A 12632-nucleotide genomic window follows, 5' to 3' on the forward strand; every position below is an offset into this window, starting at 1 on the left:
CAAGAGAAGGAAAGGTGTTTCAGAGATATCTTTACTCTGAAACACTATATGTTACTAAATAATTTTTTTATTATTTGTTAGCGGGAGGAGAAGGGTGATATGGTGGTTTTCAACTCTGGCTGCGAGTTAGAATCTCTATGGAGCATCTCAAAGCTCACAGACGCCCAGACACAGAGGATCAGAGTCTGGTGCGGAACTCGGGGTCACAGCCCTCTCAGGGGGAGTTTTAAGTATTCCACAGGTGACTCTCAGACAGAGTGGGGAGGTGCAAGCTCACTGGGATAAAAAGAACATGAGCGTTCCTGTCCGATTGCAAACACCCGTTGAAATAACACAGGGAAGCTTTCGGGAAAGCAGGTGGGCTCAGTGCAGCATTTGATGCAGAGAATGGTGAAAAATTAATCATCCTCTGACTCTGGCTCACTAAGAGCATCGGAAGCTGCATATCCCCTCCACTGAGGGCAATGGTTGGTGTTCTAGGGCACCTTCAAGTCTAAGAGGATAAAGTTCTTCGTCAGCAGCCATCTGAGCTATTCGGAATGACGGGATGGCCTGTGGCCACACTCAGCTGGGTGAAGCCACAGTATGTACAGACTGCTGGCAGAGTGAGAAGGGACAACTGACCCAGGAGAAAAGCAACCAATTACACATGTGGAATGCCCTTACCTTTTGCAAAGCACATTGAGTCACTGGCAAACGTGGGCATGTATTATGGCCAAGACACTATGGGGCACACGTGTAGGTAAGATGGGGTTCAATCTTCACGGAACTGACTGTCTAGGTAACAAGATCAGATCTATACAGAGATAACTGCACTCCACCAGGAGCCTCAGTGCCAGGCAAGCAGATGAAAATGAAAGTAAGTAGTTCGGAATTTACTGGGCGGGCAGTAGAGCAGGGAGCCATTGAAGACTTTTCAAATGGCACTGCCATAATTAGGGCGCCTTGTAGCAGGAATGAAAAGAGAAATAAAATTTCTAAATAAGTTCAGTTTGGAGACTACAACAATAATGTAGGATAAAAGGACTTTCTGATCTATAAAATCATATAAAACCTCTCATCAGCCCTACTCATAGGAAGGGCAAGTATCAATATCTTCATCTTACCAAAAGGGGACAAAATAAGTAAACTGAGGCAAAGTGTGGCCCACAGTGGAGGGCAGAGGGGAAATCTGTTACCAGCTGTAGTGAAAATGAAAAATGATCACTAGAGGAACTAAGCATCTTTTTGAGTAATTCAGTTCGTGCTGGTCAATTTGATTGACTTGTAGTGACAAGTAAACTGCCCTTACCTCACTCAGGTGTGTCTTCAGTTCCTGTACTTTCCTGTATTCTGGAGTGTCAAGCACCACTTTGTATTTGTCTCGCATCTTCCTTGCATTATCAGTGTACAGGTAATTAGACTTAAAAAAAAACAACAAAAATACAAGTTGATTAATCCTTTAAGAATTGCATGTCACATTGTCTTTCAAATGGGTGACACGTGCAAGCTGAGCATGTCTTTCACGTGTCCTAGGTATCTTTCTAGGCAGAAACAAAAACAATTATCATTAAACCAAGCTCATCACATTATATTGCAGGCACAGATCATCTTAAATAGGTCATGACCTGCTCAAGTGGGTTAATGGCAAATTTCCTCTTAAAAGTGGTTGCAGGCTAGGATTCTTTCTGTCCAGCCCCTGGCAGCCTGGGATGGAGTCCCTGGCAGCCGTGCAGAGTAACTACGTGTTGTGAAGACGTGCACTCACCCAGAGCTTCCGCAGGTGCCGGGAGCGGACCATGTCAGGAGTGTCATACAGGAAGCAGCCAAGTCCCTTCAGGACCCGCAAGTCCTCTTTGTATTTAATCTGTGGGGCAGACACAGAAATATAGCTGGTCATGAGCAAATGTAAGTCAGGAATACAAAAGGCAGAGCAGCAACACTTCCGTATTGACCTTTCATTTTGGTTCAACACGTTTACCCTGCACTCTTGGCTTCCTTGCACTCACATAAATCACAGGCTTTTCCATTTCGGTCTCTAACCCCAAGGAGGAATGTGCTTTCCTCCTTTTTGGAGGAGGAAATATCCAAGGAAAAGTTTTAAAAATGGCAGCAGGAAGTTGTATAAGGTGGTAGGAGTAGGGGTGAGCGAGAGGAAAATACCAAACACGACCTACGCCAGAGGCCACTTAGGGAGTAAGAAGGTGGAATGATTCAGTGTCCACCGTAGAGTGATGGTCATTAAACGATCAAGAGTGGTGGCCATTCTTGTCTTCCCCAAGTCCTCTTATCATTGTTTCCACAGCTAGAGAATTGTGGAATCCTACTCCCCCCCCACCTCACCTCCGAGCTGCCTACTTAGTTCAGAAGTTCTCAACGGAAAAGGTTGTTCAAAGATCAGTGGTTGTTTGCAATGCTGAAAGCAAGCCTGCCTCCTGGTAAGACTCCTCCAGAAAGACCCTGCGAGATGCTTACGTCACTGGTGATGTCTCCCACGTAGCGGCAGTGGAGCACTTGGGGTGTGTAGGGCAGGGAGATCATGTGGCCCTGCATCTTGAAGAAGTCTGATTTGTAGATCAACTAAAGGGACAAAAAATACCCAGAGACACACACATTAGAGACCAAATGATCAACGTTCATCCCTGAGCTCCACAGCCTGCCTCTCCTCATACCCACCTCACTGACAGCCTCTTGTGTCTTCTTGACTTGGCGGATTTCAGGTGTGTCAGGAGTTGTATGAATCTTGTCTTTCAGTTTGTGGTACAACTCCCGGTACAGTCTCTGCATTGGAGGAAAAACCATTCCAGGCGTTCAGCAGAGGATGATGAGGGCATCTACTGACTACTTAACAATGAAATATTTTATGTAAAGAACGAAGAGAGGGAATGTACATATAGAAAATGATTGAGATTAGCGAGGGAAAAAAGAAAATAATACTTATTTCATTTAGGTAAAGAATTCTGAGCACAAAGCCTTCCACTTTCTATCAGCAGATGGTTGCAGAGTGGATCAGGTATACAAACCGATAGTTAATGTAGAAAATCAGAGTCATGAGTGAGACTAAAATGCAACCTTATTAAAGATTTTTAAATCCAAATGTCAAAAGAAGGAAATATTTTTCTAAAAGTTTTTTGCATCACAGTCTACGGAACTGAGTCTCTGCAATGGCATTACCAAATACAGAGAAACACTGCCAAGGGAAACCTGTATCAAAATGGTGACAAAAGGACCCTGCTGATGTGTAAGTTCAGAGCTGAAACACAATAAATTCTTAATGCACTTCAAACAAAGCTATGGTCTTTGAAACTCAATGTGTTCCTCAGAGAATAAGCATGCATGGTACCTCGCTGGTGACATTGTTGACTCTCCGGACATGAACAAATGGAACATCTTTGGGGCCAAGTGTATACCCGTTTGCCTTGATGTGTTCATAGACTTCTTTGTACTTGAACTGCAAAAGCAAAGTCAGACTGAGATCAATGATGGGTAAACAAAGAGCAACACTGCATTTCTCAAATAGAAAAGAGATGTCATCTTCATTTGAAAATTGCTCTCTAAGCATTAAGTATAAGGAAAAGTCATTAAGTATAAGGAAAAAAGTCATTAACAAAATTTCAATATTAATCCAAGCCTTGAAATTATTTGTTGGTAATAAAACCAAGTCCGGAAAGGAAACAACCTTGAACAACCTTGCCTATGTGAAATCTATTTTTGTGGGTAGATATGCAAAATGCAAGAAAAATCTATAGTTTTTAGCTTCAGTGTGGCTAGGAAATCAGGAAATACAAAGAAGGAGCAAGAGAAGGCTTTAAAGACTGATGAATGGCTTTGTTAAAGCCTGATTAAAAAATGATGAGTGAGATTATTAAATTTGTGACTGTCTGCTTTGGAAACATTTTCTTGGGCCACAGGTTATTGGGCTAGAGGCTATTGGAGCCTTTTTGGTTAGCAGGTCTGATTCTCAGGACTCTGAAGAGTAGCAAAGAAGGGACAGCTTATTCTTCAACCAGTGGCAGCAGGCCAGAGACACTGGGATGGCCAAAACTTCTCTAGGCTTTGCCCATGGGGTAAATGCATCAAATCCCAATCTAGTACTTTTGCAAAGTGAAGAAGGGTAGTATCAGAGCCAACACTTGGGCAAGCTATAGGTAGTGAGAGCCTATCTACCCCTCTAGCTTTCTATGAACTGGGCACAGAGGATAAGTAGAGAGGTAAGTAGCAGAGCCCACAGCTGGGCAAGAAGTCCTCTTTTCAAAGGAGCACAGTGATGTTATATCTTCTGTGAAACACTGCAGAGGGACGACAATACTATTGCCACACATTAGTAGTGTGTGTGCGAAGTCACATTTCCAGTAAATGGCTTGGGATAGTTCGGGCTGCTTCTGTGCTAAGTAAAGCAGTAGAAGTAGAAACATCATGGTAGCCATGGGCCCTGAGCCAAGGCTCCCACCAACATCCCATGCTAACCCATGGTGCTACCCAGGCACTGCCGAATCGCAGGAGCAGCCAATTCCATAGCACCCTTGGAAAATGTGCTATCTCCCCCGCCTCTTCCCATTGTTAGATCACGTTGAACCTTTAGGGTGTTACTGCAGGGTGAGAATAGGCTATTCATTAAGACTAGCTTCCTCCCACCCCACCTTCAGACCCCCTCTCAACGAGGAGGAGACCACTTACATAACTGCTCATGTATCGGACGTCCTTGGAGTGTTTGAAGTGAGGAGTATCACCTGGAAGCCTATATCCAGTGGGCAGGAAGCGCAGGCTGGTTTTGTACAGATTCTGTCGGAATGAGGAAGAACAGGTTAAATGACATCTGATATCAACATCAACATTTGTTGACCTGAGTTCAACAAATCACACATGGCTCATATTAGGGTTTTGACTAGCCATTCAATACACTCATTGAATTGATGTCAGGAAGAAATTAAATAAATTCTAAGACTCATGAGATGAGTCAGATTACCCCTTATTGTTTTGGGAAAAGAGAACAATAAGTGAAATGGCGTGTGGAAGGTAATTCCTCTAGGCTTCCAAACACATGTGCAGTTGACTGCATGGCATCTAGCAAGAATTTGGGAAATGCAGAGAAGCCAGGCAGCCAAGTGCCACCTCTGTTGTTAACCCTGTCCTCGGGTGATGATATTCAAGCCATCACCAGTCCCTGAGACAGCTTGGTCACCCGGCACATCTTTGTGTTAGCTCTCCTTCCTCCCTTCCAAACACAGTGCCTGGGCATCAGGCTGCACACGCTCACACAGGAGTTTCTGTCTGTGACCTTAAATACTCTGTCTCTCAGGGGAGCTACAGGACTAAGGATCATATTTAAAATATTAAAAACAACATTATTTTTAATATTTAAGGCAGAAAGTAGCATTAAAAGTTGAGACCAAAACAGCACCACTGGGTAACGTAGAATAAGTTAAATATGCAGGTGAGGTGCAGATGCTTTCTCTTCTGAGTTCCGACAGCAATTCCTAGCTTTAGCTTTTATTGTTAGTAGCCATTTATGATTAAATGCCTTGTCTTTGTCTTCTTGATTTTAAGCTTTTTGGAAGCAGGGCAGGCATATTGGCCCTCTTCTTTGTAACTTGTAAATATTGCTCAAAACAAAACAAAACAAAACCCTACCCATTTATTGTTTGTTTAAATGTTCTATGGGAGGATCTTGCCAGCCAAGAAGGACGACAGGCTATGCTCTATTATTGTTTTTGTTTTTTCAGCTCATGTGAATGGAACAGCATTTATGTTTTACAAGGTCAGGCCAAGGGGATGCCCAAGCCAAGGTTGCTTCTATCGAGGCTGATCGCTCCGATTTCTGCGGGGCACTGCCGAGTTCTCACTGCTCACCTCACTCTGGAGCTTGTACGCATGACGGGCCCGGTCCAGATCCACGGTTCTCGTAGTCGGAGCCACTTTGCCTCTGACACTGTGCACGTAGTCGTGGTGGTAGACAACCTGGTGCAGAGAGCGGCCGAGTGAGTCGATTCAGACTGCAGCAGCATTGTTCGAAGCAAAGTGAATGGAAACCCAAATGCCTCTTTTTTTTTTTTTTTTTTTGAGACACAGTCTCACTCTGTTGCCCAGGCTAGAGTGCCGTGGCATCAGCCTAGCTCACAGCAACCTCCAACTCCTGGGCTCAAGCGATCCTCCTGCCTCAGCCTCCCGAGTAGCTGGCACTACAGGCATGTGCCACCATGCCCAGCTAATTTTTTCTATATATATTTTTAGTTGTCTGGCTAATTTCTTTCTATTTTTTTAGTAGAGACGGGGTCTTGCTCTTGCTCAAGCTGGTCTCAAATTCCTGAGCTCGAGCTATCCTCCTGCCTCAGCCTCCCAAAGTGCTAGCATTACAGGCATGAGCCACCATGCCCAGCTCCAAATGCCTCTTTAAAAACCAAAAAAGATAGCCTGCTTCTCTTTGCCTAGAGAACTTTGCCTGATATGTTACTGTGTCTGATCCGATAGGATCAGAGCCAGGGTGTGGACAGCCACACTGAGAGACAGGTGGAAGAGAGACAGCTCAGGCACAAGAGGAGGAAGAGTGGGCATTTTACCACTAAAAGTTCCCAAATAATAAGTCTCAACATTTGAACTCCCTGGTGGGATCAAGTAGTCACTCATCAACCTGTGGAGTTAATAAAGAAAGAACAGCTTTGTGCCTGCCCTGTGCCAGGCGTCACAGTGGGCACTTCACAGACACTTTCCCTTTCACACCCCAGGACGCTGGGGCTCAGACGGGGCAAGTGCTTTTGACAAGCCTCACAGGTCACATGGGGTAGAGCCAGGACTCCCACCCTCATTTCTAAATTCTGAGCCTGCTTGCTTCTTATTCTACCACAGTTGGCTCTAATTTATTAGAAAGCCTAGACAGTGAGAAATAAACTGTTGCTCATGGCACAAGGGTACAAAAAGCAACGTTGGAAGCTCTAAAGCACACGGTATTTCATCGACTCGGGTTCCTTACAACTCCACCCCAGGGAACACCTGAACACATCAGGCTTCAGGAGACAAGAATGGTATCTTGAATCTTGAGTGCTTTCTAAGGCACCCACCAACTGTGCTTTCCCACTTAGAGAAGGCCTGGCCCTGCCCAATCTGTGGTTTGCGCCACTTCTGCTTGAGTGGTGGCCCCTGTCTTTATCGCTGTCCATGGTAACTTGCCCCCGTGAGCACTTACGTCACTTAGCTGTTTCCCGCTTTTGACAGCCTGAACATAAACTGGTGTGTCAGTAACCAACTTGTAGTCGTTTCTCATCTTCTTTCCGTGAGCTTTGTACTTGATCTGCCAGGAGGAAGAAAACAAGCCTATGTTGGACCATTCGCCTGCTGGTTGTCACAGAGTGTTTGGTGGTTGCTTTTTAACTCACGAGGTTTACATTCATCAGCACTTACTCAACAGATCAGGATGCATTTGAGTTTTATAATGATCTGTGTAACCAATGCTTATATAGGGCTTCTAGAGTCTTCTAGGAAGCTTGACAACCACTCTTCCAGGAAAGTTTAAGCTTTCTTACTGAAATCCTTATTACGGTATTTAATTTGGCTGGCAAATCCTCTCTTTACAAAGAGTCCTTGCCTATAGCATCACAAACAAATGACTACAAACCAATGACATTTTCCTAGAATGAGAATCATGTGCTCATTAATATAACCAAAATAGTCCAAAAGGTGGAGAGAAGAGAGCCAAAGGTTCCTTCTCTGCCAGGGGACAATGGCACAGCTGGACTGCATTGTTTACTAGGGATGCCATCAGCACTCGTGACAAGTGACTGCTCTGTTCCTAGCATCCTTCTCCAGCTCAGCCATCCTCAACGTGACTTAACCCACAGCTGGTCTGTGACAATGCCCCTATTTCATGTATCCCTCTCCCCTGGACTCTAGGCTATTTGGAGATGGAAATATACCAAACAGTGAACCAAAACAAGGCAAACTCACATCGTTGCGCAGATCATAAGCGTGTTTGGCATGGAGAATTTCGGGAGTGTCCCAGACGAAGCAACCAATCCCTTTCAGCCAGTTGAGGTCATCCTTGTACACGATCTAGGGGTTTTTGATAGAGGGGATAATGAAAAAAAAATTGATCATAACTTTAACACAAAAAACGGAGGTGCACTCAGGAACCCAGATGACTTTGGGGATGAAAAACAAAAGGCATTACGCAAGGAGGCTGATGGTGCCTTTAAAACACGGGCACAGAGCCCTGCTCACAGGGACAGCTCCAAAATCAAGTCCGACCCACGGATATACAGGAAAGCATTTAAGGCCAGGAAATGGGAGAGTCTGCTGTTCTTCGGGGCAGGTGTGCGGGGCCAGGGCCTGTCACAGGTGATGGGCTTACGTCGCTGATCTGATCCGTGACTTTCCTGACGTGGCTGTTGACTTGCAAGTCGGGGTGGCAGATCCACTCGTGGAGGTGCAGGCGGTAATCAACCTCGCTGACTTTCTTCTGAGTGTCCTTGGCGGTCACCATCTCCACCATGTCTGGCACGATGTGGATTTTCATCTTGTTCTTTTCGTAAACAGATCTGTACAGGCGCTGCGATGTGAAAATTACACGCCAGTTATGCAGGAAGTCGTGCCAAGGCATCGTGGCAACACATGGGAAGTCGGGGTAAGCGACTCACAGCTAGCAGCTGGGGGCACCGTGGGGACCCGCATTTTCTGACATTTTCTACAGATTAATACCAGGGAAAATTTGTTTAAAAAAAGCAGCATGGGCTGATATAACGCTTAGCTTCTTTACATAAGCATAATCAGTGCCGCATGCATTGTTTAATAGAAAATGTTCTGATTTATAACATGTGACTACGTTTCTTGGCTTCTATTTGAAGAAAGGGCTTTGGAATTATAATCACATGACACATTAACTTTTGAAAAATCTAACTCATCTTTTCCTTCCTTCCTTCCTTCCTTCCTTCCTTCCTTCCTTCCTTCCTTCCTTCCTTCCTTCCTTCCTTCCTTCTTTCTTTCTTTCTTTCTTTCTTTCTTTCTTTCTTTCTTTCTTTCTTTCTTTCTTTCTTTCTTTCTTTCTTTTTCTTTCTTCCCTCCTCCTTCCCTCCCTTCCTTCTTTCCTCCTCTTTCCCTCCCTTCCTTTCTCTCTCTCTCCCTTCCTCCCTCCCCCTTCCCCTCCCCTTCCTCCCTCTCTTTCTTTCTCTCTCTTTCTTTCTTTCTTTCTTTCTTTCTTTCTTTCTTTCTTTCTTTCTTTCTTTCTTTCTTTCTTCCTGCCTGCCTGCCTGCCTGCCTGCTTGCTTGCTTGCTTTCTTTCCTTCCTTCCTTCTTTCCTTCTTTCTTTCTTGATGGAGTCTCACTCTGTCTCCTGAGCTAGAATGCCGTGGCATCATCATAGCTCACCGCAACCTCAAACTCCTGGGCTCAAGCAATTCTCCTGCCTCAGTCTCCCAAGTAGCTTGCACTACAGGTATGCGCCATCATGCCCAGCTAATTTTTTTCGATTTTTATTAGAGATAGGGTCTTGCTCTTGTTGAGGCTGGTCTTGAATTCCTGACCTCAAGCAATCCTCCTTTCCCGCCTTGGCCTTCCAGAGTGCTAGGATTACAGGCATGAGCCTGGCCTCCTCATAATGCCTGGCCTCCTCATAATGTTTTGATCAACAACAGATTGTATATACCATGGCAACCCCATAAGATTATTATTATTGTTGTTTTTTGAGGCAGGCTCTGACTCTGTTGCCCAGGTAGAGTGCAGTGGCCAGTGGCGTCATATTTCACTGCAACCTCGAACTCCTGGGCTCAAGTGATCCTTCTGCCTCAGCCTCCAGAGTAGCTGGGACTACAGGTGTGTGCCACTATGTCTTGCTAATTTTTTGTAGAGACAAGGTCTCACTATTGGTCTTGAACTCCTGGCCTCAATCCTCAGGCCTTGGCCTCCCGATGTGCTAGGATTATAGGCATGAGCCACTGCGCCTGGTCCCCGTAAGATTATAACACTTTATTTTTACCATACCTTTTCTTCGTTCAGATATTTTTAGATACACAAACACTTAGCACTGTGTTACGATTGCCTGCAGCATTCAGTACAGTAACAGGATAGCAGCCTAGGAGCAATAGACTGTACCATCTGGCTTAGCTGTGTAGTTGTAGGTGATATCCTCTAGGTTTGTGTAAGCACATTCTATGATGTTCCCACAAAGATGAAATTGCTTAATGACACATCCCTCAGGATGTACCCCTGTCATTGAGCGACGTAGGACTGTACTCACATCAATGTTAAGCTTGCCAACTCGGAGGCACCGCGCTGTGTTCGGATCATCTTCCACACTTCTTGGTAAAGTATAAAGAGCTTTGAACTTTTCATATTCTTCCCGGTATTTGACCTATAGAGAGTAAGTAGAAAGGAAGAAACAAGAGTTCTAGAGAGCAATGGATTTATGGTGTTAAGACAGCACAAGACAGTGGGAAGCACCTGACTCTGAGACCCAGCCAACTTGGGGACACTACTTCTCTGAGCTCATTTCCTCATCCGTACAGAGAGGTTTAGCACTAGCACCTTCCCTGCCTCATCACCAGCCTTCCTGACGTCTGGCTGCATCTAAAAATACTTTGCAACTGCAGAGCACTACAAAATTTTAGTTACTGTTTTTAAAACTCCTATATCCATATCAGTACTTTTTTGAAAGATTACAACTGTGCTCAGGAGTCTCTTTGTTTCTAATAATTGAAAAGGCTGATGCTTAAGAGATACAATTCTTGAATTTTAGTTTCTATCAGGTTTTCAAAAAATAAAGTATAAGCAACTTTTGTGGGAAAACTTTTAGTTCTTAAGCCAAGTTGCCTATTATTTAATGCTCTATGGTTATATGAACAAGGTGATTAGACACAGACTAAGGTTCAATCTCCCAGCACACGGTAATAAAATAACAATTCCCTCACAATTCAGAGATGGGCATATCAATAACAAAGAGGAGTTGAGTACATATTTGTATCAAAATTCAGCAAAGCACTTCAGAGACTGGAGACTAACCAAAATTTCCACCAGAATTTTCCAGTACAGAAAATTCCAGGTTCTTAGGTCTAATCTATTTCTCAGCTTGAAAGATGATAATACCTAAGGTACCCTTTTTTATGAAAAAAAATATTTTTTCTGAAGTAAGGTTGAAATCTTTCTTTAAAAGGATTAATTTCTCTATGCCCCACCTTGTTCCAAAGATAATTTGCCAAGAATCCTGCTTCTATCACTTTTTTCCAAGCTCAAAGTAAAAGCCTCTACTGGGCTTTGTAAATCTTATCCTCAAAACCTCTTTCTCCATGGGAAACATTTGCTTCTCTGAGCTAGTCTTTTTGCAATCTTCCAAATAGAGTAAGGTCTGGGTAAAATCATACATCTTACTTTTTCCTCTAGGTAAAAATTAAATAATTCCCTATATTATCTAATGAAATCTTTTTCTAAACTGTGTATCTCTAAGCCCATTAGAGAGCAGTTAAATTCATTTATTGGGTCACTAAGAATTAAATGAGTAGAATAGAATCAAAATGATCAGAGTGCATTGTCTGCAGTGTAGCAGTCAGTAGTCTTTTGTAGAGACAGGGTCTTGCTATGTTGCTCTGGCTGGTCTCAAACTCCTGGCCTCAAGCAATCTTCCTGCCTCCACCTCCCAAACTGCTGGGATTACAGGCGTAAGCCACTGTATCTGGTCTAACTTACAATTAAATCACTTATTTGGGGATGCTGTAATAACCAATAATAATCAATTATCATACTGGCTTATTTTTGCCCAAAGCTAACATAATTCTATTTTGTGGTGTCTATTTTGTATGATGCATTACTGCGGTCCCCAATCCCTGGGCCACAGACCCATAGCAGTCCACGGCCTGTTAGGAATGGGGCTGCACAGCAGGGAGTGAGTGACAGGCAAGTGAGCAAAGCTACATCTGTATTTACAGCCACTCCCCATTGCACGCATCACCACCTGAGCTCTGCCTCCACCCGCCCCAATCTCAGTCTGTGGAAAAATTGTTTGCCATGAAACCAGTCCCTGGTGCCAAAAAGGTTGGGGACTGCTGGTGGTTTATGTCTTCAGCCCATCCTTGCTTCTGGCTATCACAGAGACTGTCCATCCATGTCACCTGCAGACAGGCAACCTAAAAGGTCACACCCCTGTCCTCCTTACAAGTGAGTGATTCTCATGAAAACCCCTGCACTTGGGAGGAGGCAATGAGCGCACAGACTCCGTGGCGGCTGTGCGTCTGGAATTATTTGCTGGTTGTGCCCGTGGGAGGGCTGGGGGTACTTGCGGGCAGCATGTGACTCGGTCTGCACAGTCCTTAGAGCTGAGAGCGAGGGAGGTAGGGGGAGTGAGAAGGTTGTCGTGTTTGTGCTTTACTTACACGGCTGGCCAGATGTTTCTGGTTCTTGGCGTGTGTCAGGGACAGGGTGCTGGAAGGCAGGATGTAGCTGGTGGCCTTCACTCTATCCCAGGCCTCTTTGTACAGGTTCTGTAGGGGTGAAAAACCTTCTTGTGAATATGGGAAAATGCATTCTAGTAGCTTCCGAGTAGCAGGTTTGCCCACTGTTTCTGTCCTTCTCATACGTTCCCTACCAACCCCCAAAGCTTCTCTTCAATTTGAGGTGTATTTATTCATACATACACGTATTTTATCAGATAAAGTATGAATCTCAAGGTATAAGAAATA

At 44.4% G+C, this 12632-nt stretch overlaps 1 protein-coding gene across 16 annotated transcripts in view; it reads right to left on the reverse strand.

Moving 5' to 3' along the window:
* The window catches only part of NEB (nebulin), a 210534-nt gene that overhangs the window by 61367 nt on the left and 136535 nt on the right, over positions 1–12632 (reverse strand). For all 16 annotated transcript variants that reach the window (XM_076005535.1, XM_076005527.1, XM_076005534.1 and 13 more), the window contains 12 exons: positions 12327–12434; positions 10202–10315; positions 8321–8518; positions 7918–8022; positions 7160–7264; positions 5830–5937; positions 4657–4761; positions 3323–3430; positions 2656–2760; positions 2455–2559; positions 1748–1846; positions 1292–1402 (listed from right to left, as the gene is read on the reverse strand). In XM_076005535.1, coding sequence (XP_075861650.1) covers positions 1292–1402; positions 1748–1846; positions 2455–2559; positions 2656–2760; positions 3323–3430; positions 4657–4761; positions 5830–5937; positions 7160–7264; positions 7918–8022; positions 8321–8518; positions 10202–10315; positions 12327–12434 — 1371 coding nt within the window. The remainder of the gene's footprint in view (positions 1–1291; positions 1403–1747; positions 1847–2454; positions 2560–2655; positions 2761–3322; positions 3431–4656; positions 4762–5829; positions 5938–7159; positions 7265–7917; positions 8023–8320; positions 8519–10201; positions 10316–12326; positions 12435–12632) is intronic.

Source organism: Microcebus murinus, chromosome 8 (assembly GCF_040939455.1).
Source record: "Microcebus murinus isolate Inina chromosome 8, M.murinus_Inina_mat1.0, whole genome shotgun sequence".
NCBI lineage: Eukaryota > Metazoa > Chordata > Mammalia > Primates > Cheirogaleidae > Microcebus > Microcebus murinus.